Source organism: Electrona antarctica, assembly GCF_951216825.1.
Source record: "Electrona antarctica genome assembly, contig: scaffold_467, whole genome shotgun sequence".
Taxonomy (NCBI): domain Eukaryota; kingdom Metazoa; phylum Chordata; class Actinopteri; order Myctophiformes; family Myctophidae; genus Electrona; species Electrona antarctica.
The window spans coordinates 49373-76872 of NW_027637663.1; the positions used below are offsets into that span (position 1 = coordinate 49373).

General features: G+C 44.0%; 1 protein-coding gene across 1 annotated transcript in view; it reads left to right on the plus strand.

Annotated features, from left to right (window-relative positions):
* The window catches only part of hdac7a (histone deacetylase 7a), a gene marked incomplete at its 3' end in the record, with an annotated part of 38002 nt that overhangs the window by 3012 nt on the left and 7490 nt on the right, over positions 1–27500 (plus strand). The window contains exons 3-13 of the mRNA XM_079531602.1: positions 302–419; positions 2402–2499; positions 5453–5575; positions 10027–10136; positions 11666–11767; positions 12925–13042; positions 14954–15162; positions 16269–16472; positions 17033–17255; positions 17483–17616; positions 20555–20675. Of these exons, the coding sequence (XP_079387728.1) occupies positions 302–419; positions 2402–2499; positions 5453–5575; positions 10027–10136; positions 11666–11767; positions 12925–13042; positions 14954–15162; positions 16269–16472; positions 17033–17255; positions 17483–17616; positions 20555–20675 (1560 nt within the window). The remainder of the gene's footprint in view (positions 1–301; positions 420–2401; positions 2500–5452; positions 5576–10026; positions 10137–11665; positions 11768–12924; positions 13043–14953; positions 15163–16268; positions 16473–17032; positions 17256–17482; positions 17617–20554; positions 20676–27500) is intronic.

Sequence of the window (27500 nt, forward strand, 5' to 3'; positions counted from 1 at the left end):
GTTTAGAGCACTTTTCTTTTGACATACAGTAACATAGCAGGTCATACCGTTCACTGCCCTCAGATTGGTCAGGTCATACCGTTCACTGCCCTCAGATTGGTCAGGTCATACCGTTCACTGCCCTCAGATTGGCTGGAAGATGAATGAGCTGTATGTGTGACAGAGGTTCTGATACTGGACTCAGAACTCACTCTGAAAATACGACAAGAGTCTACGAGATATTTGCTCACGCATTATAGACGAGAATAGTAGATTAGTAACGTTCGTGTTTGTGACTGGCTGTGGTGTGGTTCATGGACAGGCGCTGTGGCTAGTTCCCTGGTCAAACAGAAACTCCAGGAAGTGATTCTTAAGAAGCAGAAACAGGCGGCGCTGGAGAGGACCAACTCCAACCCGCTCTCACCTCCTGTAGCGTACAGGTAACATACACACACACACACACACACACACAGACACACAGACACCTCCTGTAGCTTACAGGTAACATACACACAGACACACAGACACCTCCTGTAGCTTACAGGTAACAGACACACAGACACATGTAGCTTACAGGTAACATACACACAGACACATGCACGCACGCACACACAGACACATGTAGCTTACATGTAGCTTACATGCACGCACGCACACACACACAGACACATGCACGCACGCACACACAGACACATGCACGCACGCACGCAATCAGGGGCGGCCTTAGGAATCTGGAGGCCCGTTTCAAGACCAAATATGAGGCCCCCATATACCTATGACATAATTATTCTGTTGATACAGCCGTATTGATACAAATAGTTTGACTGTTCAATATCACACACAGCCTTTACTCTGGACAATTAGCAACAACAACAACACCTCTCCTCATCCTGTCGTCTCTTCACAATTAAAGTGTCTCCCCTTTACCTCCCAATGCTGCACATTTTACCCTGCAGGTTATTAACATAAAATAGGTGTAACTTAACATTGTGGGAGAGAGCAAGGCAGTGAGTGAGCGAGATAGAGAGAGAGAGGGCCAAGAGTGGCGGGGGTTGACTGACGCCTGACGTTCAGTTCGAGCTTGGAGGCCCCCCTGAGGGTGCAGGCCTGTTTCAATTGAAACTGGTGAAACATATATAGCTAAGGCCTCCTATGCACGCAATACAGGTTCTAGAAGGAATGGGTCATAGTCTGTGGTCATGGTCACTTCTCCATGTTCTAGAAGGAATGGGTCATAGTCTGTGGTCATGGTCACTTCTCCAATGGAGTTTAGAGACCCACGTCATACTTGCAGATACAGGAAATTGATTTAGGAGTCTTGGTTTTCCCCTCTTAGAGTACACTGTAATGTAAACAGCACAGCTGCAGCTAATACGTTTAATAATTGGTTAGATTTAGGCGTGTCAATGTGCAAGCATTGACCAGTGGCACGTACACCCATGGCTCTTGGCACACCCAACTCACCCCATTATTGATTTTATTAGCTGCAGCTGCAGTGCTTACCTTTTAAATCTGCCGTATTTTATAAACTGAGAAAACTACAACATCAACAAAATCAGCGTCGGGTTTCATACATACTCTAAGCCTTTATTTGATAGTGTGAGTGAAATATATACCGTATTTTGCGGAGAGAGAGTTGCGTAATCACAGCAAATGGTCTGGCCGGCCGCCAGAGTTGTACCAGGGACCCACTGATGGTATGTGGTATGCACCCTATAACCACTTGGCTATACGGTCACCCAGATCATTCGCAGTTCAACAGCGTCACAGTACTTTGCTGTATTGTTGCAGCATTCTCATGTTGTGTGTCATGTATGTATCAGTCACATCATATTTGTTCCCCATATGTTTGTGGCTAAGCAGTCCAAACACAAACACTAATGCAATACAGGACTCAAGCATTTCAAGAAGTGTGTAGTAGTTCCTTGGTAGGTAAAAGGTTTCTGAAGTTCCTTGAACCTTATGGTCAAAAGGGGAAGAGACACTCAGACGACACACACGTGTGTTTGTAGAGCAAATCTGCTGTTTTACTGTGTTTTATTTTTTGTGTTTTTATGTCAAGCAAGAGACCAAATTAATTTCCCCATGTTGGATGATAAAGTTGATTACACAATTGACTGTACCTCATTTACATCAATCAATCAATCAATCACAATGTGTGTGTGTGTGTGTGTGTGTGTGTGCATGTGTGCATGTGCGCGCGTGTGTGTGTGTGTGTGTGTGTGTGTGTGTGTGTGTGTGTGTGTGTGTGTGTGTGTGTGTGTCTGTGTGTGTGTGTGTGTGTGTGTGTGTGTGTGTGTGTGTGTGTCTGTGTGTGTGTGTGTGTGTGTGTGTGTGTGTGTGTGTGTGTGTGTGTGTGTGTGTGTGTCTGTGTCTGTGTGTGTGTGTGTGTGTGTGTGTGTGTGTGTGTGTGTTCCTGCAGAGAGCTGGCTCCAGACCCCAGTGTCTCCTCTCAGGGGGTGTCGTCCCCTCCTCCCTCGTCCAACGACGGCTGTGATGAGAGCCCCCTACGGCGGGCAGGTACGGGTCTGGGACACAGAAACATGTTATATTATACAACAGGTCGTTTCGAGGAAGCAATCTGATTGGTTGAAACGGCTTCTAGCCGTGGGTTAAACCAGCACCATTCACCACCTAATCAAAACCAAGAATTCAGCTGCTCTGTTTTCCCAGAGCGCTAGCAAACTCGGTGGCTAGGCTAGCTAGTTTCTTGGGACATTTGTGGTCATAGTGACTACATCTGTATATTTTTTCAACGATTTTCTTAGTTTTAAGGGTAACTGTTGTATAATTGCAATATTATACTTGAGGGTGTGGTTTAACGTGATTATTGCCACGACAGTGATGCGGTAAGGAACGAGACAAAGTCGAGTTCCGCAAGCATCACTGAAGTTAAACCACACCCTCTTGTGTAATATTGCTTAAGTCAGTCAGACATTGGTGACAGTAACATGTTATAGTCAGTCACACACTGGTGACAGTAACATGTTATAGTCAGTCACACACTGGTGACAGTAACATGTTATAGTCAGTCACACACTGGTGACAGTAACATGTTATAGTCAGTCACACACTGGTGACAGTAACATGTTATAGTCAGTCACACACTGGTGACAGTAACATGTTATAGTCAGTCACACACTGGTGACAGTAACATGTTATAGTCAGTCACACACTGGTGACAGTAACATGTTATAGTCAGTCACACACTGGTGACAGTAACATGTTATAGTCAGTCACACGCTGGTGACAGTAACATGTTATAGTCAGTCACACACTGGTGACAGTAACATGTTATAGTCAGTCACACGCTGGTGACAGTAACATGTTATAGTCAGTCACACACTGGTGACAGTAACATGTTATGTTATAGTCAGTCACACGCTGGTGACAGTAACATGTTATAGTCAGTCACACGCTGGTGACAGTAACATGTTATAGTCAGTCACACACTGGTGACAGTAACATGTTATAGTCAGTCACACACTGGTGACAGTAACATGTTATGTTATAGTCAGTCACACGCTGGTGACAGTAACATGTTATAGTCAGTCACACGCTGGTGACAGTAACATGTTATAGTCAGTCACACGCTGGTGACAGTAACATGTTATAGTCAGTCACACACTGGTGACAGTAACATGTTATAGTCAGTCACACACTGGTGACAGTAACATGTTATAGTCAGTCACACATTGGTGACAGTAACATGTTATAGTCAGTCACACACTGGTGACAGTAATATGTTATAGTCAGTCAGACATTGGTGACAGTAACATGTTATAGTCAGTCACACACCGGTGACAGTAACATGTTATAGTCAGTCACACACCGGTGACAGTAACATGTTATAGTCAGTCACACACCGGTGACAGTAACATGTTATAGTCAGTCACACACTGGTGACAGTAACATGTTATAGTCAGTCACACACTGGTGACAGTAACATGTTATAGTCAGTCACACGCTGGTGACAGTAACATGTTATAGTCAGTCACACACTGGTGACAGTAACATGTTATAGTCAGTCACACACTGGTGACAGTAACATGTTATAGTCAGTCACACACTGGTGACAGTAACATGTTATAGTCAGTCACACACTGGTGACAGTAACATGTTATAGTCAGTCACACACTGGTGACAGTAACATGTTATAGTCAGTCACACACTGGTGACAGTAACATGTTATAGTCAGTCACACACTGGTGACATAATGCTGTCTATACTGAAATCACATGTCTCACACGAAATGCAAATGGATGAATGTTTCACTTCCTGGTCATATTTACATGCACACACACACACACACAATCCTTGGTATTCATTTAACTCAGAAGAGTATGCAAAAATATGGTTCCATTCGTACACTCTCCGGAGTTAGATTTAACACCAAGGATTGAACATTTAACATGGTCTTTGATAAATCCGTTTTTTTTGCCCACACAATATGATTTCACAAAGTCTTGTGACTACCAGGATTCTTTGAGAGATTATATTGATCTTAATCCAGTCGCCAGACTGGTTTGTCGTGGACCAATAGTAACACAACACTACACACAGTGCCGTTGTAAAGTGCTACTAATATACTAACCCATTCAGGCCTGACGTCGAAATTAAAAAAAAAAGTTTTCTAAATCATGACAATTTTCGGAAAGATTTGAGGCACATTTTAACGATTTTTCAAAAATAGCAGACCTACAAGTTCATAGCGCGCCACTCGGTGGCGCGCTATGAGCTTGTAGATCTGCTATTTTTCAATAGCTACATTATAACATAATGTTTAAAACACCAAAGGGGGTTCCCGCCCAAAATGGGCTAATCTCACAGTTCAAACCGGAACACTCGGCTCACAGAAACACGTCAGTATGTGTGACTGCAGTTGGATTTTCCTCAGTGGCTTTGCATCGTTTTAAACCAGGCTAAAGGGTCAATTGAATCAGTAAATGATGGTTCAGTGGTTCAGCTCACATAGAACTAGTGGTGCCAGGCTCAACAGACCCCAGGACAACTGCAGCTATACTGGGCCACATCCATCCACTTAACCCATTCTGACCTGAGATCAGATTCTAAAAATGTCTTCTACATCCTGACAGTTTTCTGAAAAAGCCATGTTTCTATGTCAGTCGTTCTTTGATTTTTCAAAAATAGCAGACCTACAAGCTCGTAGCGCGCCACTCGGTGGTAGATCTGCTATTTTTCAATAGCTAAAGCATAACATAATGCTAACACCAAAAGGGGTTCCCGCCCAAAATGGGTTAATAACCGGCGATTGTGAGTTCGACCCAACAAGTGAATAAAAAAAGCCCGGGCCTTGTGGGGATTCCCTGTTGAATCATTTTGCGGTAGCTGCTTCTCGGAGACCAGAGTCCTGTCGAATCCTGTAACTACACTGACTCATCACTGTTTCCCCATTGTGTTTTTTGTAGCATCGTCATTACTGAGTCACTGTTGCCATTGTGTGTGTTTGCAGCATCGGAGCCCAATCTGAAAGTGAAGCACAAGCTGAAGAAACACCTCAACACCCGCAAGAGCCCGCTCACCCGCAAGGAAAGCGCCCCGACGTGTGTCAAGCACAGAGTACCTGACGCACTAGGTAACCCCCCCCCCCGCCCTCCCACACACACACACTAGGTAACCCCCCCCCCCCCTCCCACACACACACAAACATCCATATTATCCGTATAGTATGGCGCTGATGTATCATGACACACCAAGGGCTCCATTTTCGTCATCGATAAACCCCTTATCCCTAAACTTCTTTGCCTTTTTTTTTTTACTATTTTGCAAAACATATTTCAATAGTTAAAATGGCCAGTCTACAAGCTCACAGCGTGTCAATGTAGATTGGCTAGTTGAACTATTTTTTTCAAAATAGTAAAAAAAAAGGCAAAGAAGTTTAGCGATAAGGGGTTTAGCGGTGACGAAAATGGAGCCCCAAGCCTCTTTCTACAGAGTCAAACTTTATACTTGATAGTTTTATACTTTCACACTCAGGATGTTACTGTTGCACCAGCACATCACACTGAAATATATGATGTTACTGTGCACCAGCAGCACATCACACTGAAATATATGATGTTACTGTGCACCAGCAGCACATCACACTGAAATATATGATGTTACTGTGCATCACCAGCACATCACACTGAAATATATGATGTTACTGTGCATCACCAGCACATCACACTGAAATATATGATGTTACTGTGCATCACCAGCACATCACACTGAAATATATGATGTTACTGTGCATCACCAGCACATCACACTGGAATATATGATGTTACTGTGCACCAGCACATCACACTGGAATATATGATGTTACTGTTGCACCAGCACATCACACTGAAATATATGATGTTACTGTTGCACCAGCAGCACATCACTGAAATATATGATGTTACTGTTGCACCAGCACATCACACTGAAATATATGATGTTACTGTTGCACCAGCAGCACATCACACTGAAATATATGATGTTACTGTTGCACCAGCACATCACACTGAAATATATGATGTTACTGTTGCACCAGCAGCACATCACACTGACATATATGATGTTACTGTGCACCAGCACATCACACTGGAATATATGATGTTACTGTGCACCAGCAGCACATCACTGAAATATATGATGTTACTGTTGCACCAGCAGCACATCACACTGACATATATGATGTTACTGTGCACCAGCACATCACACTGACATATATGATGTTACTGTGCACCAGCACATCACACTGAAATATATGATGTTACTGTTGCACCAGCACATCACACTGAAATATATGATGTTACTGTTGCACCAGCACATCACACTGAAATATATGATGTTACTGTTGCACCAGCAGCACATCACACTGAAATATATGATGTTACTGTTGCACCAGCACATCACACTGAAATATATGATGTTACTGTTGCACCAGCAGCACATCACACTGACATATATGATGTTACTGTTGCACCAGCACATCACACTGAAATATATGATGTTACTGTTGCACCAGCACATCACACTGGAATATATGATGTTACTGTTGCACCAGCACATCACACTGACATATATGATGTTACTGTGCACCAGCACATCACACTGGAATATATGATGTTACTGTGCACCAGCAGCACATCACACTGAAATATATGATGTTACTGTTGCACCAGCACATCACACTGACATATATGATGTTACTGTGCACCAGCAGCACATCACACTGGAATATATGATGTTACTGTGCACCAGCAGCACATCACACTGGAATATATGATGTTACTGTTGCACCAGCACATCACACTGACATATATGATGTTACTGTGCACCAGCAGCACATCACTGAAATATATGATGTTACTGTTGCACCAGCACATCACACTGACATATATGATGTTACTGTTGCACCAGCAGCACATCACTGAAATATATGATGTTACTGTTGCACCAGCACATCACACTGAAATATATGATGTTACTGTTGCACCAGCAGCACATCACACTGACATATATGATGTTACTGTGCACCAGCACATCACACTGAAATATATGATGTTACTGTGCACCAGCAGCACATCACTGAAATATATGATGTTACTGTTGCACCAGCAGCACATCACACTGAAATATATGATGTTACTGTTGCACCAGCACATCACACTGAAATATATGATGTTACTGTTGCACCAGCAGCACATCACACTGACATATATGATGTTACTGTGCACCAGCACATCACACTGAAATATATGATGTTACTGTGCACCAGCAGCACATCACTGAAATATATGATGTTACTGTTGCACCAGCAGCACATCACACTGAAATATATGATGTTACTGTTGCACCAGCACATCACACTGAAATATATGATGTTACTGTTGCACCAGCAGCACATCACTGAAATATATGATGTTACTGTTGCACCAGCAGCACATCACACTGAAATATATGATGTTACTGTTGCACCAGCACATCACACTGAAATATATGATGTTACTGTTGCACCAGCAGCACATCACACTGAAATATATGATGTTACTGTTGCACCAGCACATCACACTGAAATATATGATGTTACTGTTGCACCAGCAGCACATCACACTGACATATATGATGTTACTGTGCACCAGCACATCACACTGAAATATATGATGTTACTGTGCACCAGCAGCACATCACTGAAATATATGATGTTACTGTTGCACCAGCAGCACATCACACTGAAATATATGATGTTACTGTGCACCAGCAGCACATCACTGAAATATATGATGTTACTGTTGCACCAGCACATCACACTGAAATATATGATGTTACTGTTGCACCACCACATCACACTGAAATATATGATGTTACTGTTGCACCAGCACATCACACTGAAATATATGATGTTACTGTTGCACCAGCACATCACACTGAAATATATGATGTTACTGTTGCACCAGCAGCACATCACACTGAAATATATGATGTTACTGTTGCACCAGCACATCACACTGAAATATATGATGTTACTGTTGCACCAGCAGCACATCACACTGACATATATGATGTTACTGTGCACCAGCACATCACACTGGAATATATGATGTTACTGTGCACCAGCAGCACATCACTGAAATATATGATGTTACTGTTGCACCAGCACATCACACTGACATATATGATGTTACTGTTGCACCAGCAGCACATCACTGAAATATATGATGTTACTGTTGCACCAGCACATCACACTGAAATATATGATGTTACTGTTGCACCAGCAGCACATCACACTGACATATATGATGTTACTGTGCACCAGCACATCACACTGAAATATATGATGTTACTGTGCACCAGCAGCACATCACTGAAATATATGATGTTACTGTTGCACCAGCAGCACATCACACTGAAATATATGATGTTACTGTTGCACCAGCACATCACACTGAAATATATGATGTTACTGTTGCACCAGCAGCACATCACACTGACATATATGATGTTACTGTGCACCAGCACATCACACTGAAATATATGATGTTACTGTGCACCAGCAGCACATCACTGAAATATATGATGTTACTGTTGCACCAGCAGCACATCACACTGAAATATATGATGTTACTGTTGCACCAGCACATCACACTGAAATATATGATGTTACTGTTGCACCAGCAGCACATCACACTGAAATATATGATGTTACTGTTGCACCAGCACATCACACTGAAATATATGATGTTACTGTTGCACCAGCAGCACATCACACTGACATATATGATGTTACTGTGCACCAGCACATCACACTGAAATATATGATGTTACTGTGCACCAGCAGCACATCACTGAAATATATGATGTTACTGTTGCACCAGCAGCACATCACACTGAAATATATGATGTTACTGTGCACCAGCAGCACATCACTGAAATATATGATGTTACTGTTGCACCAGCACATCACACTGAAATATATGATGTTACTGTTGCACCAGCACATCACACTGAAATATATGTTCAATGTTTAATATGTTGTCTAATGTGATCAGATCGGACTTTTCTGTTTGGATGTACAGTACGGGGCTTTCAAGGCCAGAAAGTAGTTATTTTTGCCACTCAGTAGGCGTTAGGGCATTAAGCAACTAGTCGACTAGTTTACTAGTCGACTAGTAAATCTACTAGTCGACCTTGACTAGTTGACTAGTTGATAAGAAAATATTTTTTTTCCCTGATTTTGTAGGCCTCAAGATCAGGTAGATTATAGTTAAAGTCACCAATGTACACAGTTTTTAAATGTACAAATATTTATTTCCAAAAAAATAAAATAATAATAGGTAGTTAAACAACTAGTCGACTAGTAAACTAGGCAACTAGTCAACTAGTAGAAATGACTAGAAGTGAATGCACTAGTAGGCGTTCCCGCATAACTCCGGGTATGATAATGATGTCACGTCGTGCATACACTCTAGTATACTTAGTTGAGCGGAGAGTGGAGTCCCCCAGGGGTCAATACTAGGATAGTATGGTTCAATGTGACTGTGTGTGTTTTCTCCTCAGACTCATCTCCCAGTAGCAGCAGTACCCCAGTCTCTGGCTGTAGTTCACCTAATGACAGTCTGCCCAACGAGAATGGTCTACTGCCATCTGCTGGTGGCCTCTCGCATGAGGTTAGCACGCGCACGCACGCACGCACGCACGCACGCACGCACGCACGCACGCACGCACGCACGCACGCACGCACGCACGCACGCACGCACGCACGCACGCACGCACGCACGCACGCACGCACGCACACACACACACACACAGTGAGGGGGTTGGAGCCATGGCGGCGATGAGAACGGTGTGAACATTCATTGGCGGCAGTAATGACATGTTTATATCCAACGACACAGGAGCACAGGGACATCCAGGGTTCATGTACTATTCATTTAATCACCACAACACCTGTCTGTCTGTCTGTCTGTCTGTCTGTCTGTCTGTCTGCCTGTCTGCCTGTCTGTCTGTCGCTGAATAACCAGAAACACCCTGTTATACAAACTTTCATACGTACACTGGAGCTGAAAGTATTATTGAGAATGAACTATGTTAAAGTTCAGTTAGACACTTTCATTATAGGAATAACCATTTATTGGCAATGCTATTGGCGACCTGAACTATCGCTGCGATCGATACATTTGACATTGTCGATGTCATGTGGAAAACGTCTATGTCCAAAATAGCTACTTTTCCTGAAATGGAAATAAGATCCTGTATTCCGATGTATCCAGTGTAGTTAAAGGACCACTTCACCACTTTTCTTCATATAATAGGTCCTCACTAATAATCATGATAAAATGGCACGATTTTTTTCTACTCAGTCTGTGTCTCATAGGAGGGCTGTGGGCAGTTTAGAAACCGTCTTCCAGTGACATCATCATTAGGCAGATTATTTTTTAAACAAATGTTTAGATTTTCATTATCGTGAGAATGATCGCTTCCATTTTCGCATTGCAACTTTTCAGGACTAGAAAGCCTGCAGTTTTTATTAGCTTGTATTCCCCATCGATGATGTCACTGGAAGACGGTTTCTGAACTGCCCACAGCCCTCCTATGAGACACAGACCGAGTAGAAAACAAATTGTGCCGTTTTTTCATGATTATTAGTGAGGACCTATTATATAAAGATAGGTTGAAAAGTGGTGAAGTGGTCCTTTAATATTATTATTAGGAAACACTTGAATGCACCCATCACATTACAATGTTGCAAACCATATGATGAGTCAGGGAAATGATGACATACAGAATGGTTGAATGCTGTCTCCATCATGGCCCATAGCACTTATCCTACCCCCTTAGATAGCACTTTTTAGACTTAGATAGCATTTGAAACAGACTTATAGCATGTCATGTAGACAGCACAATAATTGCATTGTATGTAGTCATAGCACATCATAGTACATATGTATAGCATAGTATAGTATATATGTATAGTTAATATGTATAGTGTCATTATATAGATATGTTCTAGTTACGTTCTTAGCTTACGCATGTTTCTTGATAAATGCATTTTATATATGTGATGTATTCCCATACTTTTGTTCTTGCCTAATGTAAATCGCTCTGGATTAAGAGCGTCTGCTAAATGCCTAAATTGTAATTGTAATTTGTAAATTGTCTATCACACCTTTAAATTCTCTCTGTTTGGTGTTTCTAGGCCCAGAGGCTTTTACTGCAGGATGGCTCTCTTGCTAACTTCACCATCCACAGTACGTCCACGCTGCCAACCATCACCCTGGGACTGCCAGCCAACGCCAGGGTAAATACAACCATGTACATATATGTTATTATAATGCAGTATATCCTCCAAAACATGGCTTAGATATGGAAGCCAATTTCCACCATACATGAAACAGACTTGAAAAGGCTGTGTGGCTTTCATATCTTGCAATTGGAATTCCCAGTTAACCCATTTTGTTATACTTGCATTATCTTATACTTTAGCTATTGAAAAATAGCAGATCTACAAGCTCATAGCGCGCCACCAAGTGGCGCGCTATGAGCTTGTAGATCTGCTATTTTTGAAAAGTCGAAGAACCACTGACATAGAAACATAGCTTTTTCAGAAAACTGTCAGGATGTAGAAGACATTTTTAGAATCTGATCTCAGGTCTAAATGGGTTAGGTTGAAAGGTTGAAATTCCAGGAAAATAAATGTGAATCCTGAAATATAGTAACAATTTGTTAGATTTTCTTCGTTCTTTTCAATATTATGTTGGAATTGCAAGACATTTTTGATTGATTGATTGATTGATTGATTGATTGATTGATTGGTTCGTTAGTTTGTTCGTTGATTGAATAGTTTATTAACATTTTGCATGGACAAGCACAGGGAAGTACAGTAAAATACAAGGTCTGCTAAAATGATTTATCCAGGAAAGCATACAGTATGGCTCGTTTCCATTGGGGTCCTTTTGTATTCAATTATGTACAGTATAGTCATTGGTGGAAATGTGTGCCCTAATGGGTCACAGAATTGTTGAGGGGTTGCTCTATGGGACATACTACTACTACTACTACTGTAAAAAAGAATATATATATAATATATATATTAGTTTTTAAATGGCTTTACATCTTTTTAATGTGGCTGTTGTTTAACCCATTTTGACCTGAGATCAGATTCTAAAAATGTCTTCTACATCCTGACAGTTTTCTGAAAAAGCTATGTTTCTATGTCAGTCGTTCTTCGATTTTTCAAAAATAGCAGATCTGCTATTTTTCAATAGCTAAAGCATAACATAATGCTAACACCAAAAGGGGTTCCCGGCTCCCGCCCAGAATTGGGTTAAATGTGACAAGCACCATGATTTACGCAGAACGGTATTTTGCTCCCTTGTATGCCTAGTGTGTATGCTGTGTAGTATTTGTAGTATCTGCTAATAAAGGTATTTGTACACATTGTCCTCCTCTCTGAAGGTGGCTCAGGTACCTTCCTCCATGTTCCTCCCCCTGGGGAGGGATGAGCAGAGCGGCCACTTCCAATCCGTTATCATCCTGGAGCCCTCTGGACTGGTGCACACACCACTGCTCACTGGTGAGGCACGCACGCACGCACGCACGCACGCACGCACGCACGCACGCACGCACGCACGCACGCACGCACGCACGCACGCACGCACGCACGCACGCACGCACGCACGCACGCACGCACGCACGCACGCACGCACACACGCACACACACACACACGCACACACGCACACACGCAGTGGTGAAGAAGTATTCACATTTTTTACTTAGGTAAAAGTATCAATACCACAATGTTGGCATCAAAAATATACAGTACTTAAAGTACTAAAAGTAAATGTACTCGTTAGGCACAATGTCCAATTTAAAGTAACAGATCTGCAATCTCACAATGCGTTGCAACGCGACATATTGTGAGCTTGTAGATCAGCTATTTGCAAATAGTCGAAGTTTATTGTGTGTTTTGTAATAACAATCAAAATCTGTAACTAGTAACTAAACTAATGTGGAACGCCCTACCAACAGTCATTAAGACATGCAAATCCCTTGACTCCTTCAAAACCGCTCTCAAAGGGCACCTACGGATGGCTGCAATTCGAAACTGGCCCCCGTAAAATCTGAATCCCCCCCAACCGCCCCCCCTTTTCCCCCCTCACTGTATATGTTTATTTTCCCTTTTTACCTCCTTTATGATGAATTCCTGTTCTGTTCTTTGACTATATAGAAGTGTCTATTTGTACGTCTCTAAATGTTTTGATGAATTGAACAAGGTGGACCCTCTTGTAAACAAGTGCAATGCTTTATTGGGTCGTCCACTCACAGTTAACAGTCTTTGTATTGAGTTGTGCTTGAAATGTACTGTAATTCTGCAAACTGTTAATAAATATTTCAATCAATCAATCTATCAAAAAAACGTTTTCAAATAATTGTAGTGGTGTAAAAGAACAATATTTTAAGTAAAAGTATTGGAAAGTACTCCGGTAATGTAGAAAGTCCTCATCATTGTACCTAAATTCAGTACTTATTGAGTACATGCACTTAAATACTTTACACCATACTGTATATACACATATAAGCCAGATGCAACATGTTAGATTACGGCCAGCCTTGCCTCATCAGTTAAAGACTGCCCTTGTCCATCTCCAGTGTTATAGCACCACCTAGTGGTCATAATACGACCCACTGAGAAATGGACGTCCCTATATGACTTTTAAACCCTGAAGTTGCGTTTGCAATAAGTTCCCTCGCATCCCTCAATGTTTTTTTTTCCTTTACCAATTTAATGTTTTGTTTTATGTGAGGAATTATGCCTGTTAATGTCTCCATGTAATAATAATAATAATAATAATAAAACTTTATTTGTATAGCACCTTTCATGACATGAAATGCAGCTCAAAGTGCTTTACAGAGCAATGGAGGGAAAAAAAGAAAGAAAAGCAAGGCATAAACATAAAAAAAAAATTAAAAGATCAATTCAAAGCAAGGGTGTAGAAGTGAGTCTTGAGCTGCGCTTTAAAAATGTCTACAGAGGCTGCCTGTCGAAGGTACAGTGGGAGTTTGTTCCACGCCGTCGGCCCGTAGAAGCAAAACGCTGCTTCCTCGTATTTTTTAGTTGCCATTTTTTTAGGCAAAGCGAGCAGGCCCGCAGTGGAAGACCTTAGGGGGCGGTTTGGGACATATTTAGGCAGGCAGTCATGTAGGTAGGAAGGTGCGAGACCATTGAGAGCTTTATAAACAAGTAAAATAATTTTAAAATCAATCCTAAAAACAACCGGAAGCTAGTGCAGTGAAGCCAAAACTGGAGTAAATTATGTTCTCTCATCTTAGTTCTAGTTAAAACTCTGGCTGCTGCATTTTGGACTCTGGCTGCTGCATGTAGTTGTTGCATTTTAAAATATAATATATTTTGCCTGTGTGGCTCAAAAGTCTCTGTGTCTCTATGTCTCTCTCTCTCTCTCTCTCTCCCCCCCCCCCTCATAGTTCCAGGTCTGGGCACTGTTCCGCTGCAGTTCGCCCCCCAGATGGACCGTCTGGCTCCGGGCTCCGGCCATCCACACAAGCCCCTGAGTCGGACGCGCTCGGAGCCCCTCCCCCAGAGCCCCCGGCCGCTGCACGCCCACCTGCTGCAGCAGCAGCACAGCAACGCCCAGCTGCTGGAGAGACTCAAGCTACAGACGCACCTGGGCAAGGTGAGGAGGATTGATTGATTGATTGATTCATTCATTCAAAAAATTACCATAGCCGTCATCACAAATGTGATGAGGTCACAGTGGCTATGGCCAAATGTAGCCCAATTATGAGATACAAAATCAACTGAGTTTGTTTTTTTTGCAATTAGTTTGAGGTCAAATGACATTATTATTACTGGACTAGTAGTCACATAAGTAGAGAACACTGTAGCGCTTCAAAGACACTAGCATCAAACTGAGCATCTGTCTAAACATACTACTGTATCTAAATAAAGTTCTTCACATTTGTGGTCTAGAAAAAACAACTCTAACTCCCCTCCAATGTGTAAATCTTAACCAACTCCAAAGTAACCAACGTACATCTGCAGACAGAGTGAACTGTAGCATCTGTATGGAAAAGGTGACAAGAAGGCATACAAAGAGAGAGGAGTGTATCTCTCACTGAACTTGGGATCCAAAAACGACATGGAAGCGCTGTGTGATTCTGTACAATTCAATATCGCCCAGCCCTAGGTTTTTATGTCTTGTGTGTGTGTGTGTGTGTGTGTGTGTGTGTGTGTGTGTGTGTGTGTGTGTGTGTGTGTGTGTGTGTGTGTGTGTGTGTGTGTGTGCGCGCCTGTGCGTGCGTGCGACTGTGCGCGTGTGCATGCGTGCATGCAGACCTGTGTGTGTGCATGTGTGCATGCAGGATTTTTGCCTAAAATGTGTGTGTTTATTGTTTATGTATTTATTGTATTTGTGCTGTGCTGTGTGTGTGTGTGTGTGTGTGTGTGTGTGTGTGTGTGTGTGTGTATGTATGTGTGTGTGTGTGTGTGTGTGTACGTGTGTGTGTGTGTGTGTGTGTGTGTGTGTGTGTGTGTGTGTGTGTGTGTGTGTGTGTGTGTATGTATGTGTGTGTGTGTGTGTGTGTGTATGTGTGTGTGTGTGTGTGTGTGTGTGTGTGTGTGTGTGTGTGTGTGTGTGTGTGTGTGTGTGTGTGTGTGTGTGTGTGTGTGTGTGTGTGTGTGTGTGTGTGTGTGTGTGTGTGTGTGTGTGTGTGTGTGTGTGTGTGTGTGTGTGTGTGTGTGTGTGTGTGTGTGTGTGTGTGTGTTTGTGTGTGTGTGTAGTTGATGTGTAAATCCAGTGAGAAGCCGCGCCTACGCCAGATCCCGTCAGAGGACATGGACTCGGAGGACGGGGGCCGGGCGTCGCCGGTGGAGTCGGCCTATCAGAGCCGTCCGAGGAGCGAGTCACTGAGAGAGGAGGAGCCGGCGTCCGGCGACGACCAGTCAGAGCCAATCAACCTGCAGCACGCACTCATCCTCAACCAGGTAGGACACGTACGCACGTACGCACGCACGCACGTCGCACGCACGGGCGCACGCACGCACGCACGCACGCACAGGACAATAGACAATAACACATTAAAACCAGTCACAGCACAAAGTCTGTTGTTCAGTTAACAGTCCTATAGGGGGCAGTATTCAACTTTCTTCGACAGCTGCAACTGTCTCAAGCATGTATCTGCTTCTAATTAGACTTAGGCTAATATTGTTAACAAACCTTTAATCCAGCCATTGTAAATGTGATATGAATCAATATTAAGCTACTTGCACTAGTGGCGCATACGTTGGTAAAAGTCCGACATGCAACAGTCCGACACATGCGTTAGGACTCACCCGTGGCTTCCATGTGAGGTGCACCGCACACTGCCCATTCTCACCTACAATGTTACCACAGAAACTGTATTTGTTGTACTGTATATAGATGAGAGCTCATCTCAAGGTCTGTGACACTGACCCATAAATGAACACATGAACCCAACTGATGCACTCCCACCTCTCACACTCTGCGTCTGTCTCTCTGTCTCTCTGTCTCTCTCCATCCACAGTCGTTGCTATGGGAACAGCAGAAGCAGCTGCAGCAGCTGCGGCGTCAGACGGCCCAGATGGAGACGCTGGCGGTACCCATGATGCTCTGCATTGGTGCCGACGGCATCCACCGGCCTCTGTCCCGCACACAGTCGTCTCCCGCCTCCACCTCGCTCTCTCTGCCTGACAAGCCCCTGAACCTCGCCACGACAGAGAACGCCTGCAAACCGCGCTTTACTACCGGTCAGTCACACACAAATGAGTGTCGGGCTGCATGACAGGAATTATTACTACTATTCCAAATGTCCTTTGGGCTTTTCTGTTGAGTATAATTTGTCGTGTGTGTGTGTGTGTGTGTGTGTGTGTGTGTGTGTGTGTGTGTGTGTGTGTGTGTGTGTGTGTGTGTGTGTGTGTGTGTGTGTGTGTGTGTGTGTGTGTGTGTGTGTGTGCGCGTGTGCGCGTGCGTGCAGGTCTAGTGTATGATTCTCACATGCTGAAGCACCAGTGCACGTGTGGAGACAACAGCAGTCACCCAGAGCATGCTGGGAGAATACAGAGCATCTGGTCACGGCTACAGGAGAGAGGCCTGAAGGGACAGTGTGAGGTAGATACAACACACGTGCGCACACACACACACACACACACACACACACACACACACACACACACACACACACACACACACACACACACACATACACAATGTGACATTATAACAATTACATTTAGCCGATGCTCTTATCCAGAGCAACTTACAAGTGCGAGATGGGAGTAAGACAAGTAAAAGCAGAGCCCTAGTCAACACCCAGCAGGGTGTTACTGTAGTCACATAAGCAGAGATACGTAACAATGTGGTGCTTCAAACAAACCAGCATACCAGGTAAACACCACACCTAGCATCTGTCTAAAGTAAAGGGACATGCTGTCTAAATAACATTCTTAACCTTTGTGGTCAAGATCAAAACAACTGTATATATATATACTGTACAACAAGAACGTGTGTACAAGTAACCAGCATATATATCTGCACAGTAAACTAGCATTTATCAAAAACACTGCATGATTCTTACCATCTTAGGCCTGACTCACACCTTTACAACAGATTGATGTATCGCAATGCATTTCCAATGGGAGTCACATGGTTTGACACAACATTTTTGTTGTATGAGGGGGTGGGGGGCAGTCGAAACACAGCCGAAAGCCGTAGAACACAAATGTTGTGTCAAACCATGTGACTCCCATTGGAAATTCATTGGGGCGGCCATCACACTTACCCTTTGTTTACATCTAGCATGCAACAATGTTGTATACTAGATCGAAAGGTGTGGGTCAGGCCTTAGATGTTAATCAATGGTTTGCTGCATCAGGTTGTTCAGTACAACACAGTGAAAAACAGCCATTTAGGAGTCGCAGGCTCCCATGGAGTTCTGGCAGTGTCCCAAACCTTGGGCCATGTTTTCTCTGTGTGGCTGCGGAGGTCGTTATTCCTCGTAGCCTAACAGGTCCATGTGTTTACATTTAGGCTACTCTCTTTAGAGTTCAACGAACAACACACAGAATAACTACTCTTACTTACTCTTAGGCCTGACTCACACGTGCACAACAGATTGATGTATAGCTGTTGCATGAGACTTGTTTACTGATGCAAGCTCGCAATTCATTTCCAATGGGAGTCACATGGTTTGACACAACATTTTTGTTGTATGAGCTGGAGGGGGGGCAGTCGAAACACAGCCGAAAGCCGTACAACACAAATGTTGTGTCAAACCATGTGACTTCCATTGGAAATGCATTGGGGCGGCCATGACCCTTTGTTTACATCTAGCATGCATCAATGTTGTATGCTAGGTGGAAAGGTGTGAGTGAAACCTTACTCTTCCGCTTTCCTATACTTTCAGGTGTTACCAATGATACTAATTAAGTCTCTGTTCCATTTAGTGTACTGTGGTTTTCAAACTTTTTAATTTCAAGGACCCCCATTACTCTGAGAGTGTATACAAATGGAACCAAATGGACCCATAAGGGTCTGTTTGGTTCCATTTGTACACTCTCAGAGTTAAATTAACATTGATTTTACTACCCATTTTGGGCGGGAACCCCTTTTGGTGTTAGCATTATGTTATGCTTTAGCTAGCTATTGAAAAATAGCAGATCTACAAGCTCATATCGCGCCACCGAGTGGTGCGCTATGAGCTTGTAAGTCTGCTATTTTTGAAAAATCGAAGAACGACATAGAAACATAGCTTTTTCAGAAAACTGTCAGGATGTAGAAGACATTTTAAGGGGCCATTTAGAACCCACTCAAGGACACTTTGAGACCCACTGGTGTAGCAGAGGGTTAATTTCCACTTCCAGTGAACCAACATGCACAATAGAGCGTCGCAGTCCCGCCCCCTTTCATGACGACGCCAGGCCTAGTCCCGGCCCCTTTCATGACGACGCCAGGCCCAGTCCCGCCCCCTTTCATGACGACGCCAGGCCCAGTCCCGCCCCCTTTCATGACGACGCCAGGCACAGTCCCACCCCCTTTCATGACGACGCCAGGCCCAGTCCCGCCCCTTTCATGACGACGCCAGGCCCAGGAAATAGTTCCCAATGCATTTTTCCCATTTCAAAACGTATTTATTTAAAGACCTTATAAGCGTCGTACAAAGCCAACTGGAGTCGTGACAAATCATGACAACAAACTAAAAAATATTTTGGACCAAACAAATAATTACAAAGAAGAAAAACAACAAAAAAAGTGTGTGTAACCTGCCGTTTTCTTCTTCTTTCTAATTATTTGTTCAGCCCGAAAAATTGTGTTTGTTGTCATGATTTGTCACGACTGGAGTTGGCTTTGTCCGCGGCGTAAACGCCTTTAAATAAATACTTTCTGAAAAGTCTATGAGGAAAATGAACGGGGATTTATTTTCCGGGTCTCTCGAGGGGGCGGGACTGACTCTGAGCCTTTATTAGTATCATCGGTAACACCTGTGAAGGAAGTGGGGAAGGGGCCCAAAGTTCTTTCCAGAATGGCGTGTGAGCATAGTGCCTATATTCTGGGCTTCAGCGTGTGTGTGTTGTGTGTCCATGCAGAACTCTTCTCCCTTCTGGCCCCAAAACTGTGGAATGCACTCCCCGTTGCAATCAGAACTGCAGCATCACTCCCAATCTTCCGCCGTAGTCTGAAAACCCACCTTTTCAGACTCCATCATGGCCCGTAGCACTTACCCTACCCCCTTAGATAGCACTTTTTAGACTTAGATAGCATTTGAAACAGACTTATAGCATGTCATGTAGACAGCACAATAATTGCATTGTATGTAGTCATAGCATAGCATAGCATAGCATAGTATAGTATATATGTATAGTTTATATGTATAGTGTCATTATATAGATATGTTCTAGTTACGTTCTTACTTAGCTTACGCATGTTTCATGTTAAATGCATTTTATATATGTGATGTATTCCCATGCTTTTTTTCTTGCCTAATGTAAGTCGCTCTGGATTAAGAGCGTCTGCTAAATGCCTAAATGTTATTGTAAATTGTAAATTGCAGAGCATCAGAGGAAGGAAGGCCACGCTGGAGGAGCTGCAGTCGGTGCATACGGAACGCCACGTCCTGCTGTACGGCACCAACCCTCTCAACAGGCTCAAACTGGACAACCGCAAACTGGCCGGTACGTTCCTTTAATGTCCTCAAACTGGCCGGTACGTTCCTTTAATGCCATCAAACTGGCCGGTATGTTCCTTTAATGCCATCAAACTGGCCGGTACGTTCCTTTAATGTCATCAAACTGGCCGGTACGTTCCTTTAATGTCATCAAACTGGCCGGTACGTTCCTTTAATGTCATCAAACTGGCCGGTACGTTCGTTTAATGTCATCAAACTGGCCGGTACGTTCGTTTAATGTCATCAAACTGGCCGGTACGTTCGTTTAATGTCATCAAACTGGCCGGTACGTTCCTTTAATGTCATCAAACTGGCCGGTACGTTCCTTTAATGTCATCAAACTGGCCGGTACGTTCCTTTAATGTCATCAAACTGGCCGGTACGTTCCTTTAATGTCATCAAACTGGCCGGTACGTTCCTTTAATGCCCTCAAACTGGCCGGTACGTTCCTTTAATGTCATCAAACTGGCCGGTACGTTCCTTTAATGTCATCAAACTGGCCGGTACGTTCGTTTAATGTCATCAAACTGGCCGGTACGTTCCTTTAATGTCATCAAACTGGCCGGTACGTTCGTTTAATGCCCTCAAACTGGCCGGTACGTTCCTTTAATGCCATCAAACTGGCCGGTACGTTCCTTTAATGCCCTCAAACTGGCCGGTACGTTCCTTTAATGTCATCAAACTGGCCGGTACGTTCCTTTAATGTCATCAAACTGGCCGGTACGTTCGTTTAATGTCATCAAACTGGCCTGTACGTTCCTTTAATGTCATCAAACTGGCCGGTACGTTCGTTGAATGCCCTCAAACTGGCCGGTACGTTCCTTTAATGCCATCAAACTGGCCGGTACGTTCCTTTAATGTCATCAAACTGGCCGGTACGTTCCTTTAATGTCATCAAACTGGCCGGTACGTTCCTTTAATGTCATCAAACTGGCCGGTACGTTCCTTTAATGTCATCAAACTGGCCGGTACGTTCCTTTAATGCCATCAAACTGGCCGGTACGTTCCTTTAATGCCATCAAACTGGCCGGTACGTTCCTTTAATGTCATCAAACTGGCCGGTACGTTCCTTTAATGTCATCAAACTGGCCGGTACGTTCCTTTAATGCCCTCAAACTGGCCGGTACGTTCGTTTAATGCCCTCAAACTGGCCGGTACGTTCCTTTAATGCCATCAAACTGGCCGGTACGTTCCTTTAATGCCCTCAAACTGGCCGGTACGTTCCTTTAATGTCATCAAACTGGCCGGTACGTTCCTTTAATGCCATCAAACTGGCCGGTTTGTTCGTTTAATGCCCTCAAACTGGCCGGTACGTTCCTTTAATGCCATCAAACTGGCCGGTACGTTCCTTTAATGTCATCAAACTGGCCGGTACGTTCCTTTAATGTCATCAAACTGGCCGGTACGTTCCTTTAATGTCATCAAACTGGCCGGTACGTTCCTTTAATGTCATCAAACTGGCCGGTACGTTCCTTTAATGTCATCAAACTGGCCGGTACGTTCCTTTAATGTCATCAAACTGGCCGGTACGTTCCTTTAATGTCATCAAACTGGCCGGTACGTTCCTTTAATGCCATCAAACTGGCCGGTACGTTCCTTTAATGTCATCAAACTGGCCGGTACGTTCCTTTAATGCCCTCAAACTGGCCGGTACGTTCCTTTAATGTCATCAAACTGGCCGGTACGTTCCTTTAATGTCATCAAACTGCCCGGTACGTTCCTTTAATGCCCTCAAACTGGCCGGTACGTTCCTTTAATGTCATCAAACTGGCCGGTACGTTCGTTTAATGTCATCAAACTGGCCGGTACGTTCCTTTAATGCCCTCAAACTGGCCGGTACGTTCGTTTAATGTCATCAAACTGGCCGGTACGTTCCTTTAATGCCATCAAACTGGCCGGTACGTTCCTTTAATGCCATCAAACTGGCCGGTACGTTCCTTTAATGTCATCAAACTGGCCGGTACGTTCCTTTAATGTCATCAAACTGGCCGGTACGTTCCTTTAATGCCCTCAAACTGGCCGGTACGTTCCTTTAATGTCATCAAATTGGCCGGTACGTTCCTTTAATGCCATCAAACTGGCCGGTACGTTCCTTTAATGTCATCAAACTGCCCGGTACGTTCCTTTAATGCCCTCAAACTGGCCGGTACGTTCGTTTAATGTCATCAAACTGGCCGGTACGTTCCTTTAATGTCATCAAACTGGCCGGTACGTTCCTTTAATGCCCTCAAACTGGCCGGTACGTTCCTTTAATGTCATCAAACTGGCCGGTACGTTCCTTTAATGTCATCAAACTGGCCGGTACGTTCGTTTAATGTCATCAAACTGGCCGGTACGTTCGTTTAATGCCATCAAACTGGCCGGTACGTTCGTTTAATGTCATCAAACTGGCCGGTACGTTCCTTTAATGTCATCAAACTGGCCGGTACGTTCCTTTAATGCCATCAAACTGGCCGGTACGTTCCTTTAATGCCATCAAACTGGCCGGTACGTTCCTTTAATGTCATCAAACTGGCCGGTACGTTCCTTTAATGTCATCAAACTGGCCGGTACGTTCCTTTAATGTCATCAAACTGGCCGGTACGTTCCTTTAATGTCATCAAACTGGCCGGTACGTTCGTTTAATGTCATCAAACTGGCCGGTACGTTCCTTTAATGCCATCAAACTGGCCGGTACGTTCCTTTAATGCCATCAAACTGGCCGGTACGTTCCTTTAATGTCATCAAACTGGCCGGTACGTTCCTTTAATGTCATCAAACTGGCCGGTACGTTCCTTTAATGTCATCAAACTGGCCGGTACGTTCCTTTAATGTCATCAAACTGGCCGGTACGTTCCTTTAATGTCATCAAACTGGCCGGTACGTTCGTTTAATGTCATCAAACTGGCCGGTACGTTCCTTTAATGTCATCAAACTGGCCGGTACGTTCCTTTAATGTCATCAAACTGGCCGGTACGTTCGTTTAATGTCATCAAACTGGCCGGTACGTTCGTTTAATGTCATCAAACTGGCCGGTACGTTCCTTTAATGCCATCAAACTGGCCGGTACGTTCCTTTAATGCCATCAAACTGGCCGGTACGTTCCTTTAATGCCATCAAACTGGCCGGTACGTTCCTTTAATGCCATCAAACTGGCCGGTACGTTCGTTTAATGCCATCAAACTGGCCGGTACGTTCCTTTAATGTCATCAAACTGGCCGGTACGTTCCTTTAATGCCATCAAACTGGCCGGTACGTTCCTTTAATGTCATCAAACTGGCCGGTACGTTCGTTTAATGTCATCAAACTGGCCGGTACGTTCCTTTAATGCCATCAAACTGGCCGGTACGTTCGTTTAATGTCATCAAACTGGCTGGTACGTTCGTTTAATGTCATCAAACTGGCCGGTACGTTCCTTTAATGTCATCAAACTGGCCGGTACGTTCCTTTAATGCCATCAAACTGGCCGGTACGTTCCTTTAATGCCCTCAAACTGGCCGGTACGTTCCTTTAATGCCCTCAAACTGGCCGGTATGTTCCTTTAATGTCATCAAACTGGCTGGTACGTTCGTTTAATGTCATCAAACTGGCCGGTACGTTCCTTTAATGTCATCAAACTGGCCGGTACGTTCCTTTAATGCCCTCAAACTGGCCGGTACGTTCCTTTAATGCCCTCAAACTGGCCGGTACGTTCCTTTAATGTCATCAAACTGGCCGGTACGTTCCTTTAATGTCATCAAACTGGCCGGTACGTTCCTTTAATGTCATCAAACTGGCCGGTACGTTCCTTTAATGCCCTCAAACTGGCCGGTACGTTCCTTTAATGCCATCAAACTGGCCGGTACGTTCCTTTAATGTCATCAAACTGGCCGGTACGTTCCTTTAATGTCATCAAACTGGCCGGTACGTTCCTTTAATGTCATCAAACTGGCCGGTACGTTCCTTTAATGTCATCAAACTGGCCGGTACGTTCCTTTAATGTCATCAAACTGGCCGGTACGTTCCTTTAATGTCATCAAACTGGCCGGTACGTTCCTTTAATGTCATCAAACTGGCCGGTACGTTCCTTTAATGCCATCAAACTGGCCGGTACGTTCCTTTAATGTCATCAAACTGGCCGGTACGTTCCTTTAATGCCCTCAAACTGGCCGGTACGTTCCTTTAATGTCATCAAACTGGCCGGTACGTTCCTTTAATGTCATCAAACTGCCCGGTACGTTCCTTTAATGCCCTCAAACTGGCCGGTACGTTCCTTTAATGTCATCAAACTGCCCGGTACGTTCCTTTAATGCCCTCAAACTGGCCGGTACGTTCGTTTAATGTCATCAAACTGGCCGGTACGTTCCTTTAATGTCATCAAACTGGCCGGTACGTTCCTTTAATGTCATCAAACTGGCCGGTACGTTCCTTTAATGTCATCAAACTGGCCGGTACGTTCCTTTAATGCCCTCAAACTGGCCGGTACGTTCCTTTAATGTCATCAAACTGGCCGGTACGTTCCTTTAATGCCCTCAAACTGGCCGGTACGTTCCTTTAATGTCATCAAACTGGCCGGTACGTTCCTTTAATGTCATCAAACTGCCCGGTACGTTCCTTTAATGCCCTCAAACTGGCCGGTACGTTCCTTTAATGTCATCAAACTGCCCGGTACGTTCCTTTAATGTCATCAAACTGGCCGGTACGTTCCTTTAATGCCATCAAACTGGCCGGTACGTTCCTTTAATGCCATCAAACTGCCCGGTACGTTCCTTTAATGCCCTCAAACTGGCCGGTACGTTCCTTTAATGCCATCAAACTGGCCGGTACGTTCCTTTAATGCCCTCAAACTGGCCGGTACGTTCGTTTAATGTCATCAAACTGGCCGGTACGTTCGTTTAATGTCATCAAACTGGCCGGTACGTTCCTTTAATGTCATCAAACTGCCCGGTACGTTCCTTTAATGTCATCAAACTGGCCGGTACGTTCCTTTAATGTCATCAAACTGGCCGGTACGTTCCTTTAATGTCATCAAACTGGCCGGTACGTTCCTTTAATGCCCTCAATCTGGCCGGTACGTTCGTTTAATGTCATCAAACTGGCCGGTACGTTCGTTTAATGCCATCAAACTGGCCGGTACGTTCGTTTAATGTCATCAAACTGGCCGGTACGTTCCTTTAATGTCATCAAACTGGCCGGTACGTTCGTTTAATGTCATCAAACTGGCCGGTACGTTCCTTTAATGTCATCAAACTGGCCGGTACGTTCCTTTAATGCCATCAAACTGGCCGGTACGTTCCTTTAATGCCCTCAAACTGGCCGGTACGTTCCTTTAATGCCCTCAAACTGGCCGGTACGTTCCTTTAATGTCATCAAACTGGCCGGTACGTTCCTTTAATGTCATCAAACTGGCCGGTACGTTCCTTTAATGTCATCAAACTGGCCGGTACGTTCCTTTAATGTCATCAAACTGGCCGGTACGTTCCTTTAATGCCCTCAAACTGGCCGGTACGTTCCTTTAATGTCATCAAACTGGCCGGTACGTTCCTTTAATGTCATCAAACTGGCCGGTACGTTCCTTTAATGTCATCAAACTGGCCGGTACGTTCCTTTAATGCCATCAAACTGGCCGGTACGTTCCTTTAATGTCATCAAACTGGCCGGTACGTTCCTTTAATGCCATCAAACTGGCCGTTACGTTCGTTTAATGTCATCAAACTGGCCGGTACGTTCCTTTAATGTCATCAAACTGGCCGGTACGTTCCTTTAATGTCATCAAACTGGCCGGTACGTTCCTTTAATGCCATCAAACTGGCCGGTACGTTCCTTTAATGTCATCAAACTGGCCGGTACGTTCCTTTAATGCCCTCAAACTGGCCGGTACGTTCCTTTAATGTCATCAAACTGGCCGGTACGTTCCTTTAATGTCATCAAACTGGCCGGTACGTTCCTTTAATGTCATCAAACTGGCCGGTACGTTCCTTTAATGCCATCAAACTGGCCGGTACGTTCCTTTAATGTCATCAAACTGGCCGGTACGTTCCTTTAATGCCCTCAAACTGGCCGGTACGTTCGTTTAATGTCATCAAACTGGCCGGTACGTTCCTTTAATGTCATCAAACTGGCCGGTACGTTCCTTTAATGCCCTCAAACTGGCCGGTACGTTCCTTTAATGTCATCAAACTGGCCGGTACGTTCCTTTAATGTCATCAAACTGGCCGGTACGTTCCTTTAATGTCATCAAACTGGCCGGTACGTTCCTTTAATGCCATCAAACTGGCCGGTACGTTCCTTTAATGTCATCAAACTGGCCGGTACGTTCCTTTAATGTCATCAAACTGGCCGGTACGTTCCTTTAATGTCATCAAACTGGCCGGTACCTTCCTTTAATGTCATCAAACTGGCCGGTACGTTCCTTTAATGTCATCAAACTGGCCGGTACGTTCGTTTAATGCCCTCAAACTGGCCTTTACAAAATAGTAAAAAAAAAGGGCAAAGAAGTTTAGGGATAAGGGGTTTAGCGGTGACGAAAACGGAGCCCATTGTTCTCATATGATGGTGTTATGAACAGAACAAAGTGTACACGTCATAATTCCTGATGTCATAAGTAATCAGATTCTAGGGCTTGTCCCTGTTATGTGTGTAAGCGTAACCCTGTCTGTCTGTTTTCATTTGCTGTAAGGCAGTGTTTCCCAAACACAGGGTCTTGACCCATTTTTGGGTCACGCACGGACCTGATTTTATTGATTGCGGGTAAAAAATAAAACATAAAATAAATTGCCTATTATTTTATTTCCTTCCACATTATGTTTCATTCAAAACTTTTCCAAAAAGTTTCAAAAAGGGATTCATTGATAAATTCCATTGTGTGTTTTTG